Raw genomic sequence first — 21357 nt, 5'->3', positions numbered from 1 at the left:
TTTATTTGAAAATATGTTGTTTATTCTATGCCTTCTCTGTTAGTTAATAGTTCAATAGACATAACTAATAAAATAAATCATAGTTGTCAGTTTTATCTTTAATTTTTAAGTTTGATATTGTTACGGGACATGTTTTTGTAGATTTCTAAGTACCTACCTCATTTAGTAAATAATTTTTTTGCAAAAAATAATTATTTTACGTGTTTTTTTTTAGATTTTTAATACCTACTGAAGTGAAGAGTTTTTTAATGTTAATTTGTGAGACAGAGATACAATACTGGTGTGAATTTCAAAAGTAGCAGCTTCCTCCTGAAAGGCCCTCTATTTTTTTATTGTGTGCTCTACGCCAGTGGCATTTTTATTAAAGTAAGCTTAAATACTTTAAAGGGAAAGCAGTCCAAACCCATTTAAGTTTTGTAAATGGGCCGGGAATTGAACACGTCCCTCCCGCAACAAAGGCCAAGACGCTAAACCACCAGGCTAGCAACACACCCAATTCTGATTCTTCGGCTGGCTGTAGCTTAGGGGATTTAGGGATTACATGTGGTACGATCTTCAACTCAATCCTTAGTTTTCTATGATACAATCGGCAAATAAACTTATAATTTGATTAATGAAAACAGACTTTTTATTTCTGGTTGGGTAAAAGTTTTGACCTTCACATCTAGGGCCAAAATCAAGAATTGCTTTGGAAAAATCTATTTGAATGGCTATTGCAATCGCAACAAAAACATTAACATTGGTTTCAATTAAATCGTAAGGGTCCTTGCAGTTGCCGTGAAATCAACATTTATATTGTGCACTCTCAGACATTTCCGGCTATCGGAAGAATAAAGTACAATAAATTGAAGAATTTTCACATCTTGGAAAATCTAACACCCTAACATCTTATTAGTGAATTCATTTATCAAGCAAAAATATCATGTGAGGGGGCGTTACAGAAATACGGCCCTGGGTGTGTAGTTATGGAATAGCTAGGAAAAAACTTCTCGACTGTCGTTAACACTATTTATGCGAATTGAGTATACTACTTTACCCACGACCGGTTTTTAATTACTAATTACCACACTCAAAACTTCTAAGAGAGGTTATGTTTTCGTTTTTAACATCTCATTGCCACTGACAGTGATGCAACGACTCATTGTACCAATCACTATAATTGCACCAATGTTAACAATTAAATTGGTAAACAGCTGATTAGTTGAAGTTTGAAGCATTACAATTTTACTTCTTCTCTCTCAAACTTGGAACCCCATTGGTCCATTACCAGTGTTGTTATGTAAAACTATGCTGTTATGTGAGTAAACAATGCTGTTATGAGAAAATTCTAAGAACTGAACTGAAACGGCTACTTAAAAAAACGGTCGGTGGTAAAAATCTTAAATTTGGAAAATCCTGAGTCTTGGAGCTATCGTAAGCGAGTATTATATCATGTAATTTTTAAGGTTTGGATGCAGCATGGAATAAAATTTATGAACTTGAAAATACAATATTTATTTAAATATAAACTTACAAATGTGCAAATTACAAACTTTTACAGGTACTCCTAGAATTATTTTATAGAAGTAGAACACAATGTGTACTGTATTAAAGCAACTAAATATAGCTTTACAAATAAATAAATCAATGTTTTATTTTGCAAACATTAGTTGCAGTCATATGAGTGAAACCTAAAAAGTCATGTTCTATGATAGAATACTGAATCACAGCCGATCAAATAGCAAAGAAACCATGTCTCATTTTGATGAGATTAAAATCAATTGTGTCAGTGACTATAAAACATTTACTTTAAGAGGCACATTTTCAGTTATAGGCTATTACAGTTTATCTTACAGTTTTACCATTGAGTATACATGTATAAGAAGGGACAGATAAAGCTAATATTTGTTACCGAATTTGGTGACGTAGTTTGGGCCGCTGACGTTTGGGTCGCGGTAGTCGGTCGGTAGTGCAGTGCGCCTATGAGGACCCTTTAATAATTTAGTATTTAAAATAAAATGCATTATAAAACAACAAAATTACCAATATCGTTTGTTACAATATCAAACCAACAAATTTCATTTAGAAAAATGACATTTTACAGCCTACAATGAACGTAATATTTAAAAAAATCAACCAAACTGCATTACCGACATACACGAGGGGGAGTAGTTCAGACCGCTGAAGCTACTGTGTTCAGGTAACCATAGTCGTAGCCTCCATTAGTCTACTCTAGTAGGTGTATATTCAATGGTTTTACATATAAATAGTTTTTGGTATTTAAAGCAAAGCTGGCATTTACATAAATTCATAACCAGTTGCATAAGCTATGGTTAAGGTTTTCGTAAGGGGATTAATTTCAGCTCGTTTACCTGAGAAAATAAGTAAGCCTAGTCCAGGCTGCTTATAGAGTCCCACAACATAACAGTGATAATATCATCGTAGAAGACTTCTTCTACGATGATAATATCACTATGGATTGCTAATATAAATTAAATAAATTGAATCCTATAAATTGTGAATTAAAAAATATCATATACCTGCAATTAGCAGTGAACATGTTAAAGATCTCTAAGCACTATTTAGCATCTAATTTCAAATCTTTATAATTTTCTCAAATTAACTAGCTGTACTCCTATATATACCTTTATTGATAACCTTGTTATGTATAAGCCAACTGTGGGATTTAGGCTACTCCTCAACTAAGAGTATGGTCTGATTAGAACAACTTAGGTTGGTGTTTCAATGCGGACACGTCCAAAATCTTAGAGGGTGGTCTTCCATTTCTCATCTTTTGACTCTTCTGTGACGGGGGCGTCTTCTCCTTTTTCTTAGATTCTTTCTTCTTTTTCATTGGTTGTTTGAAGAACATTGGGTCTGAAAAAAGACAAAGGTTGAAACTTGAAACACACATTAATAATGTTATTATTAGCCATATTAATCCAGACCTAATTTCCTGTACAACTTACCAAGAAGTTTTTGGCTGTCATTCTCTGGTTGTATTCAAACAGTCGGCCTCTAACACTGGCATGCCTTGCAATAAGCTCATGTAGTAGTATCCGCACTATACTCTTAGCAATATAGGAATGCCTCTGAACATATCAATGTATTTTACCTGGCATTCAGGGGCACTCCCATATTACTTTTTTGTCCTAGGACGCTAGGCACGGGCTTGGGATTGTTTTCTATATTAGCTTACTTCAGACTAAACTCTAAGGGGTGCGGCATTATCACTTACCCAGGACCGAAGTCCTGCACTCTAACAACTAGACTTGCTCGCTTCCAACTTCCACATTGCTAATGGTATACTTTAAATAGCCTGTATAATCTCGCTATTATTAACAAACATTAGTTGGAAATTTTAAGTATTCATGTCAAGTTTAGTTCTACAGTAGACTCTCTCTTATCTGGATACCTTTTAACCGGACATCGGATTAACCGGACTACACTCGGCGGAAATGACATCTGTTTAACCGGACAATTTTTATCAGCACATTGGTTTAACCGGACTAGATCGGCAGGAAGTGGGCAGTACTGAAACGACTGTTCTTGTGGGAAAGATTTGAGACCAGTGATCACGTGTCTAAATACAATGCTCTCCTAAATTTAAGTCGAATATCACAGTAAACAGTCCGTTTTAATGAGTTTTTGGGGACGTCGGTTTAACCGGAAAACCCGTTATCCGGACTGGCCTCGGTCCCGTACTGTATCTTATCACTTGTTAATTATTGACTACAATTATGAAGGCCCCGGAATAAGCAGTAAGTTAATATGACAAATTCATTCATTCATCCAGAAAACTTGGAACTACCGATTATTCTGTGTTTATAAAAAGGTAGTTTTGCAGGCTAAGAGATTGCATAATAGTAATTTTATTATTAAATCTTGTAACAAGAGTTAAGCTATGTGGGGAGTTGTTAAAAAAGAACTGGGCATTCAAGTAAAAACGGAGACTACTACTAAAATTGATGTTGGGGATAGGGTGATAAATGAACCCAAAGAAATTGCAGAATATCTTAATGTTCAATTTTCCAACATAGAGGAAATATTAAATGTGCCAAATGTCTCTTTCATCAATAACAAGTACATCAGTCAAAACTCTTTAGAATCAGACAATACAGATAAATTACAGTTTTTGGCTTTTACCAACAAATTTGAAGTTAAAAATGCTATCTTAAGTTTAAGTAATAGTAATTCTTGTGGTTGGGATGAGATTCCCACTAAATTATTGAAATTGACTGCTGACATTAATTCTGATATTATAGCTAGACTCATCAATCAATCATTTAGTGAGGGTGAATTTCCAGACTTGCTAAAATTGTCTGAAATCAGACCAATAAAAAAAAAGGCACACATAATAATAGTCAAAATTACAGACCAATTTCTTTACTCAGTAATGTATCTAAAATTTTTGAAAAAATTATTCATCTTAGAATTGCAAATTACCTGGAATGTAACTCAAAACTGTGTCAAGAGCAGTTTGGTTTTAGAAGAAATCTAAGCACACATAATGCTCTTTTTACTTATATTAGTAGTGTCCTTGAAACTCTGGATCAGTCACAGTTGACTGCAGGAGTTTTCTGTGACTTATCCAGGGCTTTTGACTGTGTGGACCACAGGTTGCTGCTGATCAAATTGAAGAATATTGGCTTGGAGGGAATGGCACTAGAATTATTACGAGACCTATTCAATCGAAAGCAGCGCACAATAGTAATAAAAAAATCAATAAAATATTATTCTAACTGGGCCAGCGTTACATATGGTGTTCCCCAAGGTTCTATACTTGGGCCTTTATTATTTATTATATTTATTAATGACTTGCCTAATTGCCTTTCCACAAATTCCTGTGCTTTCACTTTGTATGCCGATGACACAACTGCTCTTTTAAAAAGAAAAACATTAAGTGAACTTAAATTAACCTTTGACAGCACAATTAAACAAATCAATGAATGGTTTGAGAGCCATGGCCTGAAATTAAATGAATGTAAAACTAACATTCTTCAATTTAAACTCAGAAACAGAGTTACAGACACCACAATCAGTAATACAAAAATTGTTAAGTTTTTAGGTCTAAATTTAGACTCAAAATTAAGTTGGTCTGATCACATTCATCATCTAAATAAAAAATTAAGGTCAACAAGGTATTCACTAAGTGTACTATCCAAGGTCACGCCGCTAGAAGTCTGCTTGACAGTATATCATGCGTATGTTCTTTCTTTGCTGGCTTATGGCGTCACTCTATGGGGTAACTCTGCAGAGGCCAAGAAAGTGTTCACTTGCCAAAAGTCAATTCTCAGAACTATTTTTCACCAGAAGTCTAAAAAAAGCTGTAAACCTTTTTTCAAAAAACATTCCATTTTAACATTACCTTCTCTTTATATATTTGAAATAGCAAAGTATGTTCATGCAAATCCTTTCTTTTTTGAAAAATATAAGATAAATCATAACTATCAAACGAGAAATAATAACAAAACTTTTCAATATCCCAAACATTCGCACACAAAATTTGAAACTGGGCCTCTTTACATGGGATTAAAAATCTACAATCATTTACCAAATTCATACAGAACTTTATCAAAATCAAATTTTACATATAAACTGAAAGAGACTTTGAGCCAAAAAGCGTATTACAAAATTCAGACGTTTTTTAAAGATAAATTGTAATAGTTTTTACTCTTGTCAGGGTATAATTAGATTAAGGAACCTAGATATAAATTAGATATAAATTGACCATGTACCAGCTTGGGAATTACTTTTGTAATTATTGTATCAGGCGTTATGTACAATAAAGCTTTGTCTATTGTCTATTGTCTATTGTCTATAAGGGTTAACTATTTACTCAGCAGTTACTACTCCTGAGTTACACAATATGATTACAGGATGCACTAGAACAAACTCACCAGTGGTAGGTGGTGGGGGTAGCAGCTGGTGTCGCTGGTAGTATCTGTACGTAGCAAATGACAGGTTGGTGCTGCCATTGACTAGGGACAGGTTGTTGCCTCCGTTGGCGTAGTCACACACCAACAGGTCTTGGCCGCCAGCAACTACCACAGACATTATAAATATGCATTAAAACATGGTCTTAGAAAGTTCTATGACTTACTACTGAAAATATTAAACATAACTTCATAGTCTGGAAAACAATTGTCAAACTGCATTTTAAAATTAATTTGAAGATGCCTTGTGTAAATGCTTGCGTATGACGGTTAAATATGATTCTTTTTTATAAGGGATCAGAAGTTAATCACTATTCCCTTGAAAGGTACAAAAGGTGCACTACTAATATTAAGTATTAAGATCAAGGAAATCTCAGTCATCCCTAAATACAGGAATAGACACAAAGCCTCGTGTTTAGCAGTTGATACAGAATCAACATTCAGTTGTGCTCCAAGTCAAACTAAATACTTACCAGGCACTCTGTAGTCTTGATTGGTCCTGAACTGATGGTATCGAGGCATGTGTAAGCCATTGTTGTCACTGTCTTCTAACGGTGGGCCGTCAAAAGTCACCCTTGAACATTACAAATTTGTTATAGAGTATAAAACTTTGGTCTTACCTCTCATAGTAGGTCAATAATTTAAGAGTCTGCAGGACCGCCGACCCTCTTGGATTTTCTGTCCATAACGGCAATGTTAAGGGTTGAAGCATATTACAGCATCGTTTATTAAGATAAAAAGTTGCAAAATACAATATCCCATTTTTTCTATTGAAACCGCAGATATGATTTGATATCTACTTTTTAATTTTAATTGTAATTATTTTGTCAAACTACATAAATATATTGACTTAAACTGTCATATTTTTCAACCTCTAAAACAAAAATTTTAAAAATCCCAAAAGAAATAATTGTCACTATAATTGACTCTAATAATTGTCATTAATTTTATTTAATTTACGTTGATTTCTTTAGCTCACGCTCCAGGTTCTTAAGGCATTTTATCTTTAATTTGATTGTTAATTTAAAACATATCTGAGCAGCGGGTAAATAAAATAAAAAATATCAGCATAAACAAATTAAGGATGTGGTTCAATAGGAAATTCTATAGAAAATAACCCACTTTTGGCATTACATTTGTGCCAAATGTAATTTTTAAAAAGAAATTTAACCCTCCGAGTGTCCATAGTTTAGGCCTTAATGTCCACCTATTTTTGGCCCCTTTGCAAGGTTTTATTAAAACGGATCTGAGAAGCTTAAAACAATGTTAATTCTAATGTTCTATATACCATTTTGTTTGGAAAATCATGGGCTTCAATATTATATATAAAACATAAGGAACATTTTTTAAAAAAAAAATGTTTAGGTAAAAATAATATAATTTCAAAAATTTTCAAAAAAAAAAATAAGTTCGCGCTCAATGAAATTGTATAAATTATAGGCCTATAAATATTTGAAAATAGCCACTTTGTTCTAAATTTAATGAGGATTACAAATATATAATCATATAGCGAGGTAAGTTATCAAATAAATAAGTTATGAGCGAAAAACGGATTTCAGTACATAGCGTTTAGCTAAGAATGCATAGCCTAACCATAGCTAGGAATCTGGCTGATAATTTACATCAATATCACTACCTACTTCTTCAGGATCATCAACCAGCACTTCAAAACCACTTCAATCTTCTTATAATGCACCACGTATATCACTACTTTTGATTTTTAACACTAAAACAATGATAAACGTAATAAAACACATCAGTCATCGGTCCGGGGGAACCTAGCTGTTTACAAATACACGCACGTCAGCTGTCTGCTACAATATTTTCGGAACTAAAATGAATAGCGCTTAGAGACAGACCTCTGGAGAAAGCTTAGAATATTACGGAAAGAACGATACCTAACTCGATCCAGTTCAATCCGATTCAGTCAGTCATAGAGCCTTCGCCGTAAACGATGTTTGTGCGTCTTAAACTCGACGCGTGACCCTACACAAAGTGTGTTGTGCGTCTTAAACTCGACGCGTGACCCTCGGAGGGTTAAAAATTAAAGTTGTTGTTTTTCCTAAGACTGTTTTTTAAACTAGCCGTTTCAGTTCAGTTCTTAGAATTGAAAAGATTAATTTAAACTAACAGTATTGTTTACTTACATTGTTCTAACAAAACGAGTAATGGACCAGAAGTAAAATTGTAATACTTTGAACTTCAACTAATCAGCTGTTGAGTACCAATTTAATTGTTAATTGTTAATGAGTGGTGCAATTAGTGTTTGGTATACAAATGATTCATTGCATCACTGTCAGTGGCAATGAGAGGTTATAAATAAAAACATAACCTCACTTACAAGTTATGAGTAGTGATTGTTAGTAATTAAAAAACATTCGTAGGTAAAGTAGTGAAAGTAACTAGCGTAAATAGTCTTAATGACTGTCGTAGAAGTTTTTAAGGCACTTGCCAAGGCCTGTACCTTAAATTTCTACTCGTGTTGTTAGTACTATCTTTACGTAATCGTTGCGTAAATTAATATTATATTGATTATATTGTACTCATTAACCACTTACCTTTTAGACCAATTATTCTCAGTTTCGTAATCTCCATTGCATTGGTAAAGGACATTTCCTTCATTCTTTCTTTGAGAACGAGTGTATTCTTGTCTAGGATCCCCTGATGATTTCTTTAACATGTTGTTTACTTGCCCCTAAAATATCATAATAGATTGGATCGAATATTAATTTATAATGTTCCGTACTGTCTATTAGTATCATAATGGCCAAAACCAACTGGGCCTAATGAAAAAGGTAACAACATAATCTAAAATTAAAAAAAAAGCAAGAGAATAAAAAAATTGTCATGATGTCCAAAATTGAAATTTTAGAAAAATCTTGTAATGTAAAAGAAAAAAGAGTTTCCTCCGTTCTTCATTCACTGTGGAGAACAACCAGTCAAAGCCAAGAATTTAAATTATAAGTTTTTGCAATTAGCCGCACTAAACATCAGGACAATTGAAATGCTGCTTTAATTTTTACCCCTTCTTTACTTTTTTTTACAATAACTTTGACTATACCAAAGTCAAAATTTTAAGCCATTCAGTCAAAATACACCATCAATCTTAGATGAGCAAAAAGCCACAGAAATAACTCAAATGTCCTTTAACTTCTGTACGAGTGTTGGTATATTGGATTGCATTGCAGTTTTCAGTTGGTGCAACCCGCATGACAATAAACATGATGTTTTAAATAAGGTTGATAGCACGGCTATCTCTTATAAGCCCTGTAGGCTACAGCATTAGTGAACATGGAATTGAGCAGTATAGTTCATCATGATGTTGAAAGAATAGAAGTGACTAGGCCTATTCCAAAGGACAGTAGTGTCTATTCCATAGAATAGACTGAAACGAATACACAACTTGCGAACTGATACACACCATTTTCCTGGTCACAATCCCCACAAAACATAAATACCCCCGCCACAGCAAACCTGCAGACTAAGCGAATTTCCATTTGTCTGAATTGATTTCCAGTTAAATATATTTTAATAACATTAGGTTTAACGAGTACCTAGGTTTGCTGCTACAAGGAAACTAATAAAGTGTGTTTTTGAGTAAAATATTGATAGCTTAGTACAAAATAAATAAATTTGCCAAGTTTGATCAAAATATATCCATAAACAAGCAAACTACAACATTTGACAATATTCTCCATAAGAATAACATGGGAATTTTAAATTTACAATTTTTTTAATTTTCTCCGTTACTAATAATCGAACAAAAATACTTTTGTATACTAAATTATTTGTTTTTTTAAGCTCTTTAAAAAGGTCTAAAGAGAAATCGGGAAATTTTGTGTTTTGAGAGTCAAAAGTGAGAAAAACCAATTTTTACCCCATAAAACCCCCCGTAAAGCCCCGTTCCCATGGTCCGATCTTGCTGGTTCGCGAACTCATTCAAGTTTATCCCGCTTTACACCTTTAAACCAAATTTCATCAAAATCGGACAAAAATTACTCAAGTTATCGCGTTCACGGACGTATATATATATATGTCTATATATATATATATACATATATAAAAATTTGAACGAATGGTGTTTTTGGCCTCTGGGGACATCAAAATGAAAAAGTAAATCGGTCCCGGGTCTAGGTCTTACCGTGCCACCTACGGTAATAGCTACTTCCCTATAGGGAAATTCGCTAAAAGGATGAGTGACACAGAGGACCGAAGGGAGTGAGAGCGGGAGCTTGCTCATTTTTCAACTTTGATTAAATATAGGTTTAGTTAATTTATGATCAAACTGAAAAGGTACCCTACCTTTACCTAATTGTGCTGATTCATTTTTGAAGCAATCTGACATTACTATTTCAATAAATATACATATTCTTATTCTTTCAAAACTTGTTAAATATCTTTATAATTCGTTTCAGAAAACCTCTCAGTACACAAGACATAGGCCTATATCAAATATAGGAACTCTGTAAACACAATACAAGCACTGATTAATTTAGAGATAAAACATTCACTTACAACAACTCTGTCGTAAAATGTCCATCCAATCTGAGGGTCTGAAGACTCTCCGTCTGAAATTTGTCCTTCTTCTTCACTGTCAAAACTATCTGAAGTCTCACTGGTGGAAAAAACAATATTTTCAATGGATTTTTGTTGCATTTTCCAAGTTATAAAATTACTATACTAAATTGTGCCAATATAACAGCATATAGTGATTTTATTCAATGTATAATCTTTCTATGCCCATTGACAAATAGAACATAGCTATACTCCCTCCGTTTACAAAGTTTAGGTGGTTTGAGGGAAATTTTCCCTACCACATTTTTTTCAATGTATGTTGCACAGCTGATTGATGGGTTGAATAAATGTTTGTTAAAAATTCACTGTTGAGCTATTGTTTTAAAGGTTGGGCCAATTGGAGGGGATAGATTTCTTCCCCAAAAACTGCCTAAATTTGGGGAACAGAGTATAGTAATATATTCAGTAATAAGCCATTCAGTAGATACTGTATTATCAATAGTCAAAGATAATAGGCTATGCAATTTTAGGCTAAATTTGAACCTAGCTGTCAAATGTCAAACGTCTCGGTGACACCGGTATTCATCTGCTGTGATCACGCCAGCACCCGTGACCATATCTCGTGCTATCGGCGACATCGGCAATCATCTCCTGATCACAGCAAAACTAGTTTGAATGTCCTGCAGTTTCTACAAAACCGGTATTCGTCTACTACGATTACGGCAACACCCATTTTTCGTTTTTTGCCTTTCGGTTAACAAAACACGCTTGGCGCTATCGTCTATCAGGTAAAACGTAGAAGGTCGGACACAAGGTTGTATATCCCAAAGAGGGGTTCTACTGTATTGTGGTTTGTGCTACCAGTATCAACTCTTTAGATTTGGAGTGAGCATAGAAATCAGCAATGCAGCTAATTTGTCTAATGTAATAGTTTGAATTTTAAACCTATTCAAAATCGTAAGCCATTGTCTTAAGTCAGCAGTAGGCCTAGCGATTTTTAAGTTACAGTCAACAAATCTTTACAGTCCAGTACGTTACCTTTCGGCCGAGGAAGCAGAATAATCTGGCATGTTAACGTGGATGGAAACATCAGGAGAAACATCACCTGGTTCAGTCTCGGTCCTCATTCCAATGGCTGCTTCATCCAATGAAAATGAATCTTCACTCTGGCAGCTATCGTTAGATTCATCCTTTTTGCTGTTACTAAAAAAAGTAATTACTATTTTAAATTTACAGTAATTGGTCCATTTTGTTTGTAAGAAGTACTACCTACTTCTCCAGGATATATTTAAATCCCCCCCCCCCTTTCAACAGCCCTCCTTGTCTTTCAGCGACAATGTCACACTTTCACCCTTAGTTCTGCTTTGAGGATTTTGCCTATAAGCAATGGTACCGGTAGCTAAAAGTCTACCATGTGATAATGCCTATTATTCATCGTACCATACTGACAATCTTGATAACGATTTATTAGTGAAGAGAAATTAATATATCATCAACAGCTTTTTAATAAGAGGAGCTTAATTGTTTACTTGATATTGGCAATGTAACATACTTGGAGTTAGTTATGTTATTTAGGGCAAAGAGCGAGTCAGCAACTTGGACGTATCTACGTAAATGTCAACTGTAATGTTGGGTTCGATCACATTTCATAAATAACTAAAACTAAATGTAAAGAAAATTGTCAATATAAAGAAACTCATCACTGTTTCGAGCCAATTTTTTACCAACCCGACATACCCTGAGTTTGATGATAATTCACCAAGAGAGTGACTTAAGACTTTGAGAATTGAGCTTTGAATTTGAGAAAAGCCAATACAATTATTATTAGTAAGCTAAACTACTCTCACTGTTTTAAGCAGCACACTGTAAAAATAGATAAGCTACACTGTATAGAACCAATAAATTACCTAAAAATCTGGTAGGCATAATAGGTACGGAAAGTAAATGAAAGATACGTCTTAGGCCTATAACACTTAAAACATATATTTACGCTTATACTGTTACTCACAAGACGGTAAATATACAAAAAAGATGGTAAGTGGTCAAAGCGGATTTCCGGAGCTTTTGTATTTTTACCGTCTTGTGAGTAACAGTATAAGCGTAGGTAAATGTATGTTTTAAGTGTTATAAGACGTATCTTTAATTTACTTTCCGTAAATTTAATAACACGTACAACGCTGATCAAGAAGTTATTTAGCATAATAGGTTTCATATCAAATCATCTTTAAACTATCTTATACCAAAAATGTAACAGCACTACAGTAGAACCTCTTTAATCCGAACCCCTGTAATCCGAACGTCCACTAATCCGAACGCCTCATTGCTGTACTCTATACACAGTACAGTAGTTATTTATTGATATACGCACCGTAATTATTTCAATTGTAATGTACAGTACTGTTTATTCCCTATGTTTACAACTGTATTAAATAAACAATGTAGGTATTTTACTTTATAAAGCATTTTTCACTTTTCCCTAGCTATTGTTATGTAAAAACAACAATATTTTCTGTAATCCGAACTATTCAATAGTCCGAACTACCCCCAGTCCCAATTAGTTCGGATTGAAGAGGTTCTACTGTATTTAATTTGAATAAGTTTGGCACAGAATTAAAAAACAGTTTTGTAACCGACCCCCTTAAGAGTCTTCCTTAGTGGAAGCCATGTTGGATTTCTTCCCCATAAGAACAATGTTAACTTTGGGTCCAAATATCTCATCAGCAAATTGTCATATAATTATGGATAAGGAGTTAAATTTAAGGAATTGCGGTCCTCTAGAGATTGACGTTTTTTATTTCACAATTTTTAATTTTTATAATGAATAATTGATTATTAATTAGCTTAAAATTATGCTAATTATTGAAAGGAAATGAAAATGGATTTTCGAAATTCAAAAACCTCAGTCACGAGTCTATTATGTTAAAAATACAAATTATAAATTTCAAAGCTATATCTTAACAAATAACACCGTTACGTGTCCACAAATGATGTAATGTTTAACATTGTTCTTATGGGGAAGAAATCCAACATGGCTACCACTAAGGAAGACTCTTAAGTATTTGGATACAAGATAAAGTGATAGGCCTAAGGCAGTAACACTAGGCTAGCAATAGGCCAACACCAAAACATGTCTGATCATAATAAAAAAGAAGGTAGCCTAAATAAATCACTGACTGAACTGATCAATATTTACCGTTTCTTTACAGACTCGTGAGATTTCCTCTTTTCTTCCTTTTGATTAGTTTGCTTGTTGGATGAAGAATTGACCACTCTGGGTTTTTGTTGTTTGCTTGCTTTCTGTACGTTCTCCTTTCCTTTGGGTGCTTTTTCTTTGGGAAATTTTTCTTTAACTCCTTGAGGTTTGTTTCTCTCACATGAAACATCTTTATTAACATTGTCTATAGAACTTGTCATAACACCTACTGATCGTTTTTCTATTTTATCAGAGGTCGCAGGTGGTTGTTCGTTATTTGATTGAACATTACACTTCAGTTGACCGCTTTCTTTCTCATCAGACATTTTATTTGTGACAACCTGATCCTCACAGTTACAGCATCGGCAGGACTTCTCCCTGGTTGGAGATTTTTCACAGTTACTTTGTTTATTTGTAGACACAGTGGTGAATATTTTCTTAACATCATCATGTAAGGCAGATGTAGCCGACTTCTGACTGCTCATTTCTTGACACAACATAGAGATTTGTTCGTTTTGAATGTTTATTAAATGGAACAAACTACTCAAATGATTGTTGATTAGCCCTGGATCTAAAGGAAACACCTTTGTAGGATCAACAAACTGCATATTAGTTCTTGTCTCCTGAACCTGATCACTTGCACAGTGATTCATAGGATTCACTTGGGGTCCATTACACTTTACACAGGAACATTGAAGCGGGTTACAATAATTAGGAGCACAAAAACCAGGATTACAATTTTCTCTAGTTTGATAAGGATAAGGTATGTTGCCAACAATTCTGTCTTTACAACTATGCTGGTTTCGCAAAATAGAAGATGGACTTGATGGGTTTCTGACATTATCAATAGACTGCTGAGCTTGGTGCTGATGGAAAGGAAGCGTATGTGACGTGTAATCTGCGAGGTGATGTTCTGCTGAACGCTCATTTCCAAACTGTTTTAATGCTGTCATTCGCAGATGATCATTAACTCCAGGCCTATATTCAGTACTGGAACCATTATTACTGGCCTGATCAGAATAACCTTTTGCAGAAGTTGTCGATGGAGAATACATACCATTTCCGCTGTTTTGCTTTCTCACTAAGCCTGCAGACTTCTTTGTTACGGAAGATTTGGAATCATTGGGTCGATCCAGGCCACCAGTGATGTCATGTAAAGTCTGAGCATTTTTTGCTTTCCAAGTGTTATAAGATTCATTTTTATTTCTTAGGAGCATTTCATTTTGGGGGGGTCTTTGATGACGATGGTCTGAAGGAACTGCAGTAGTCCTATATTCAACATTGGAACGTAGGTATGGGTCAGATTGATTTTTCTCTTGTGTACCAGTGAAACAAAGAGAAACTTCAGGGACTTCAGGAACCATACTAGGCATCTGAAACAAAAAATGAATTTAATGACATATAACAAAATTATTACAACTTAGACCTTTAGCTTTTTTGCTGGTACAGATTTGTTTACATTATAACCAGATGGATAATTTTACACTATCTTTTAATGAAACAGATGTTAATATTTAAATTGTATTTAAAAGGTCATGTGTTTTAAGCATTTAGTGAATCTGTAAAAAATCAAAATGTTGGCAATATTTAGTGATTTTAGATTCCCCACTGCATGGTAGGCCTAATTGGTAAGTGTGTTTATAGTTTCAACAAAATGACGAATTTATGAAACAATTTACATTTTTTTGTTCAAAAATCTATGCTTTAATGCACTTAGAAATTTTGTATTATGAAATCAGTGGCACATATCAATATCAAAGGAATATATAATTATTCCTTATCAGGTTAGCTTATCTATCTATACATTAATAGGCAAGCATGTTTCTTTAAAACCTTTTTTCTCAGCTTGTGTGCATCGAAGGGAAACTCTACGCATACTGTTAGAAAGATATTTTTCTGTAGATGTGCAGAATCCCTTTAAAAATTAAATTAGGCTCAAATATGAGTAGGCTACAAAAAATGAATTTGAAATAAAAAAAAAATAACATGGGCTTTATGGGTTGCCATGCTAGGGACAAAATAACAACGAAATACTTATAAACAGAAAATCAAAACAAATGGAAGAAATTACAATCACATGTTTTATTTACAGCATGAGGTGAAAATAGAGAAGCCTGTACCTTTAGTGCAAGTAGGCCTAAAACATTCCACAGCTAGACATTCCATCTGTATGTTAAAGTTGTCGCCAGTTTTAATTAAATTCGTCTTAGTTGATGTGAGACACCAACAGATTGCGCTGATCTAAATGACTACCTACCTAATTTCTCTCGAATACAAGATGCGTTTTACGGAGTCGAACTTATGGAATGACTTATTAAGAGCTATAGCAACTGTTATGACCCATCAACTTTGTCAGTACGGTAACAAAAAATAATATAGGTTTAGGTTATAATGAATTGAGTCGTTTATGTTACAGTACTTACCCAAAGACAGTTTTCATTAAAACACGCCAAAAAACTGGAATAGTATTTTGAAGTTTTTTTCAGGGTTTTATTTATACAAACACAGTCTTAAGGTTGGCAAACCAACATCTCGATTCATTATAACCTAAACTTTACCTTTCTAATCTAATCTAACTTAAAAACTCTTAAAACAGCCCCGAATTCGCTTGAAGCCCGACCCACCAACCTGATATGCCTAATTAAGAACTAAGTTTAGGTTACATGCAATTAGCCTCAGTTTATTTCTCTTGTAGATGTCATCCTTGCTAAGTTAGGCCTAATTGTTTACCTATTCAAAAGTTAGACATATTTTAAAACAGCGATATCTTCAGTACCTAAGTTAACTTATCTCACATAACTTAGTATACCTTCAGGGTATTTGTTTACTTTAGGGGCTTCTAACGAATTTTGAAAAAAATGTTTTTTTCTCATTATTTGGCCTATTTTGAACACTTTTTACAATTGGCACTTTTGGGGCAAACGCCTATTTCACCCTGAAAATCGCGTTTGAAAATTGCAAAAAGTGCTAAAAATTTGCGTAGTTTTTTTACTGTTAATGTGTTTTTACTATTACTAAGGACCTACAGAACTAAATATAATCCAATCTAACTTTATCTAATCTAACCCAACCTAACCTAACTTAACCTAACCTAACCCAACCGTACCTAACCAATGCTTAGGTTAGCAATATGCCGAAAATAGCGGATTATTAGTTAAACAAAGGTTAGGTTACGTTAGGTTAGGTTAGGTTAGGTTAGTTAAGGTTAGGTAAAGTATGGCTAGTTATTAAGTTATTATTTAAACCAATTAGCCTAAAATCACCTTAATATTTTAAATCCAACCAAACCTAACCTAACCTAACTTAACCTTACGTATACTAACCTAACTATATTTAAACTAACCTAACCTAACCTAACCCAATCCTACCTAACCTAACCCAACCCTACCTAAACAATGCTTAGGTTAGCAATATGCCAAAAATAGCGGATTTTTAGTTAAACCAAGGTTAGGTTAGGTTAGTTTAGGTTAGTTTAAATATACATCTGCTTATTACTACAATAATAAAAACACATTTAAAGAAAGGCAAGGGGGGAAAAACCTGATTTTCTAAGTAAAAATGGCAATTGCAGAAAAATGTTCGCGATTTTCAAACGCGATTTTCAGGGTGAAATAGTGTTTGCCCCAAAAGTGTCAAATGTAAAAAGTGTTCAAAATAGGCCAAATAATGAGAAAAAAACATTTTTTTCAAAATTCGTTAGAAGTCCCTAAAGTAAACAAATACCATCTTCAGTAATATAAAACTGTATATTTATTAATTAATTTAAGATTATAACAATCGTTAACAATCATTTTTGTAATGGTCTTTGGCCATTGGAATGGAAATAAAATAAATATTCTTTAGCTGTGAAAAATAATGGTATAATTGGATTCAGGAGGTAGCAAACTATAAAGTAAGATATCAAAATTAAAAATTCGTTTGGAGGAATCCATAGTAAATAATTAGCCTTCTTTAACAAGTCAAAACACATCATGAGCGCAGCAAGTTGGACAACTTTGCGGGCATTGTTGCAACTTTTTGGATAGCTTGTATAATAATGAAATAAGTTACATACACTTATGTTTACGAGAGATTTTAGTTATCAAGAAATGGATAAATAAATAATGGATAGGATTGTCATAATAAAAGTTATTAAAAATTACTAACCTCAATTAAACTTTCAGGACGTTTAGGCTCACCGTCTCTTATATGACGCAAGTCTTGTTCCACCCATTCAAACATTTTCCATTGAAATTTTAAACGGAGTGTAAAATTTAAAATAGGATTGGAACTTTTGATCTATTTCGACAAAACTCTTCTGTGTAAATATGTACAATATATCGATAATCAGTTTTCGGCGTTTTCGTTTTGAAACTTTTGAAACTTGAAACTTGAAGAAAGGTTAGGTTAGTTTAGTGGTGGCTGACAGTTGGTGACAGGTGACAGGTGGGGACCGTGGGGACAGGCAGTGAGAAAAGAAAAGAGTCGGAGAGTCGTGTCTCTTACCGGTATTTACTCAGGGGAGGTATAGAAGAGGCTACGATGACAGCTGTGGGCTTCTTATTAGCTGAGGGAACGCCATTACCGTAGCAAAACGATCAGGATCCATCGGCCTCGGTGGGCTAGTGGTTAGCGTGCCGGGTTGATATGCTGAAGGTCCCGGGTTCGAATCCCGCAGGAAGCTTTAACTTTTTGTCCAAGATTTTTTTATTATTAGCAAGTTTGGTTGGTTTGGTTCGATTATGACAGTTTAATTTTATTATTAAGTCATTATAAAATTTTGATTTAGCAATTTCTAGTTTTATTTAATAAACAGAATTATTTTGTCTATTACTAAACTTTTGTTATATTATTTCATTATCAGCAAGTTTGGTTAGTTCGGTTAGGTTATGATAGTTTAATTTTTTAATTAAAAAATAATAAAATTGAATTTGAGGCATTTATAATTTTATTTTATGAACAGAACTATTTTTGCGATTAGTAATCCTTCATTGCCAAAGTGCTCTCTACTACAGCGCTGTTCACGGAGGAATTTTGAACTAATTCCTCAATCGTACCTCCCCTAAGTCAGACCCGTCTCTTACCTGAGACCGATGATTGGCTTATAAACAAATAATTGTTAAAACTCGCTGACGCTGAGTAGTCACTCCTCACTAGACCCAGACCGTATAACCAGTCATTCCATAAGAAATAAGAATCACCCTGCCTACAATCGAATAGTGTCTGTTTGTATACAAGATTGTGATAATCTATCACGTACATATTTTACTGAACCGACCAGTGACCACACAGCACCGAAAAGAATCCCTCCTCACAAGCATAACAACTTCGGATGTTGTCACGAATATTAAAACATGACTTTTAATATCCTATACTCTAATACGAGCAATGTTTGCTTGTACGTATGCTTGCTTGCTTGCTTGCAGAAAGATCTCGAAAACGGCTCCGACGATTTTCTTCAAATCTTGTAAATAGTTTATTTTTGGCCTAAAAACAAGTTTCATGCAGTTAGAACTGCCAACAAAAATCTAATTACGTAGAAAAACGAAACTGAAAGTCACATTTTTTTAACATTAGTCTTATGGGTTGCTAAGTAACCATGTTGGTTGAATTAAATAACAAGGAAAAGGTAAACAAAAGACTTGAAGTTGTAGCACGTGTTCATAATAAACCAACTACCCACAGTATACTAGCAAATTACAAATACAGTACAAAAGGAAAAACATCACTTGTTAATATTGAGCAAAGATTATACCAAAGATTGATTATACTTAAGATCACTCGAGACATTGTAGTCAAGGGTAGCAGTGCGAAGTCTAGGATCTGTTTATGACGAATACATTAAGGTATCTGCAATCCTAAAATGCTATGGGAAGGGAAGGAAACAGGTCCGTGACGTAGGAAGTAGTGAAGGAAGTAGTAAAGGCAATCATAAAATGCTATGGGAATAGAGGGAAACAGGTCCGTGACGTAGGAAGTGATGAAGGAAGTAGTAAATGCGAGCAGTCCGGAGTGTGGGGACTGTTTATGACGATAAGATTAGGGTATCTGCAATCCTAAAATGCTATGGGAAGGGAGGGAAACAGGTCCGTGACGTAGGAAGTGGTGAAGGAAGTAGTCAAGGCGAGCTGTCCGGAGTGTGGGAACTGTTTATGACGATTAGATAAGGGTATGGGCTATCCTAAAATGCTATGGGAAGGGAGGGAAACAGGTCCGCGACGTAGGATGTGGTGAAGGAAGTAGTCAAGGCGAGCTGTCCGGAGTGTGGGAACTGTTTATGACGATTAGATTAATGTATCTGCAATCTTTAAATGCAATGGGAAGGGAGGGAAACATGTTTGCGACGTAGGAAGTGGTGAAGGAAGTAGTAAAGGCGATTAGTATGGAGTGTGGGAACTGTTTATGACGATTAGATTAACGTATCTGCAATTCTGAAATGCTATGGGAAGGGAGAAAAACAGGTCCGCTACGTTGGAAGTGGTGAAGGAAGTAGTCAAGGCGAGCTGTCCGGAGTGTGGGAACTGTTAATAACGATTAGATTAAGGTATCTACAATCTTAAAGTGCTATGGGAATGGAGGGAAACAGGTCCATGACGTAGGAAATGGTGTAGGACGTTGTAAAGGCGAGCCGTGTGGAGTTTGGGAACAGATTTATGTATCTCCGATACTAAGCCTGCTTTCAGAGTGAACTAATGATTTTCTCCGAACAAAGCTCGGTCCCCAGGTACTTCTAAATATTCGTGGATGTAGTTATAGTTTTTTCGTATCTTAGAGTATTACATAATTATCTCATGTATTACCGAGTGAATCTGCCCATACAACCTTTACAACAAGTAGACACGTGTCCTCCAGTTACCCTAAATAACGTTAAAATTCCACAGAGCAATGAGGTTAAATACTTGGGCTGGAATTTGGGGTAAAAATGGGGTAATTTTTGGTACTTTACTATTTTTTTACGATTTTTCAAACCTGGTTTCCTGGGTAAAAACGGCATTTGCCAAAAAAGTGTTTAAAATGGACTGATAATTAAAAAAACCCACCCTAAGTTAAAAAGAAAATTTTCAAGCCCCAAAAATCATTGATTTCTAGCATTTTTCTTGATTTTCAAACGTGATTTTCAGGGTATTACATAATTATCTCATGTATTACCGAGTGAATCTGCCCATACAACCTTTACAACAAGTAGACACGTGTCCTCCAGTTACCCTAAATAACGTTCAAATTCCACAGAGCAATGAGGTTAAATACTTGGGCTGGAATTTGGGGTAAAAATGGGGTAATTTTTGGTACTTTACTATTTTTTACGATTTTTCAAACCTGGTTTCCTGGGTAAAAACGGCATTTGCCAAAAAAGTGTTTAAAATGGACTGATAATTTAAAAAAACCCACCCTAAGTTAAAAAGAAAATTTTCAAGCCCCAAAAATCATTGATTTCTAGCATTTTTCTTGATTTTCAAACGTGATTTTCAGGGTGAAATAGGCGTTTCCCCCAAAAGTGCCAATGGTAAAAAGTGCTTAAAATAGTCTAATTTTGGTAGATAAGGCAAAAAAGTTCAATATAACATAAGTAGTATAAGTTCAGCTTTACCAAATTGTGAATAAATATGTCTTATTTATGGAAATATTTTATTAAAAATGTAATCAGACAAGTTGAAATTCGCTTAATCTGCAGGTTTGCTGCGGCGGGGGTATTTGTTTATTTCATACTAATCTTTTGTCAAGCGCAATGAAACGGTTCGAAGCCGTCGGCCTCGG

The 21357-nt window shown here is 34.4% G+C and overlaps 1 protein-coding gene across 1 annotated transcript; it reads right to left on the bottom strand.

The window, feature by feature from the left end:
- Positions 1–1478: 1478 nt before the first annotated feature.
- On the bottom strand, positions 1479–18033 carry LOC128995089 (uncharacterized). Its single transcript, XM_054419979.1, has 8 exons — positions 17770–18033; positions 13624–14996; positions 11469–11633; positions 10431–10530; positions 8474–8610; positions 6389–6489; positions 5880–6023; positions 1479–2856 (listed from the first exon to the last, which is right to left on the bottom strand). The coding sequence occupies exons 1-8, from the start codon at positions 17842–17844 to the stop codon at positions 2699–2701; spliced, it is 2253 nt and encodes a 750-aa protein (XP_054275954.1). The 5' UTR covers positions 17845–18033; the 3' UTR covers positions 1479–2698.
- Between the last annotated feature and the right edge of the window lie 3324 nt (positions 18034–21357).

Source organism: Macrosteles quadrilineatus, unplaced genomic scaffold, assembly GCF_028750875.1.
Source record: "Macrosteles quadrilineatus isolate MER2022 unplaced genomic scaffold, UCM_ALF_1.0 Scaffold_5__1_contigs__length_97177068, whole genome shotgun sequence".
NCBI classification, from domain to species: domain Eukaryota; kingdom Metazoa; phylum Arthropoda; class Insecta; order Hemiptera; family Cicadellidae; genus Macrosteles; species Macrosteles quadrilineatus.
This window is presented reverse-complemented; position numbering and strand designations above follow the sequence as displayed.

Excerpts from the sequence above, each read along its gene's own strand:
- LOC128995089 (XM_054419979.1), bottom strand. The coding sequence starts at position 17,844 with ATGTTTGAATGGGTGGAACAAGACTTGCGTCATATAAGAGACGGTGAG. Across the intron at positions 14,997-17,769 it reads GTCCTGAAAGTTTAATTGAG|ATGCCTAGTATGGTTCCTGA; the intron begins GTTAGTAATTTT and ends TTTTTGTTTCAG. Across the intron at positions 11,634-13,623 it reads CACGAGTCTGTAAAGAAACG|TAACAGCAAAAAGGATGAAT; the intron begins GTAAATATTGAT and ends TACTTTTTTTAG.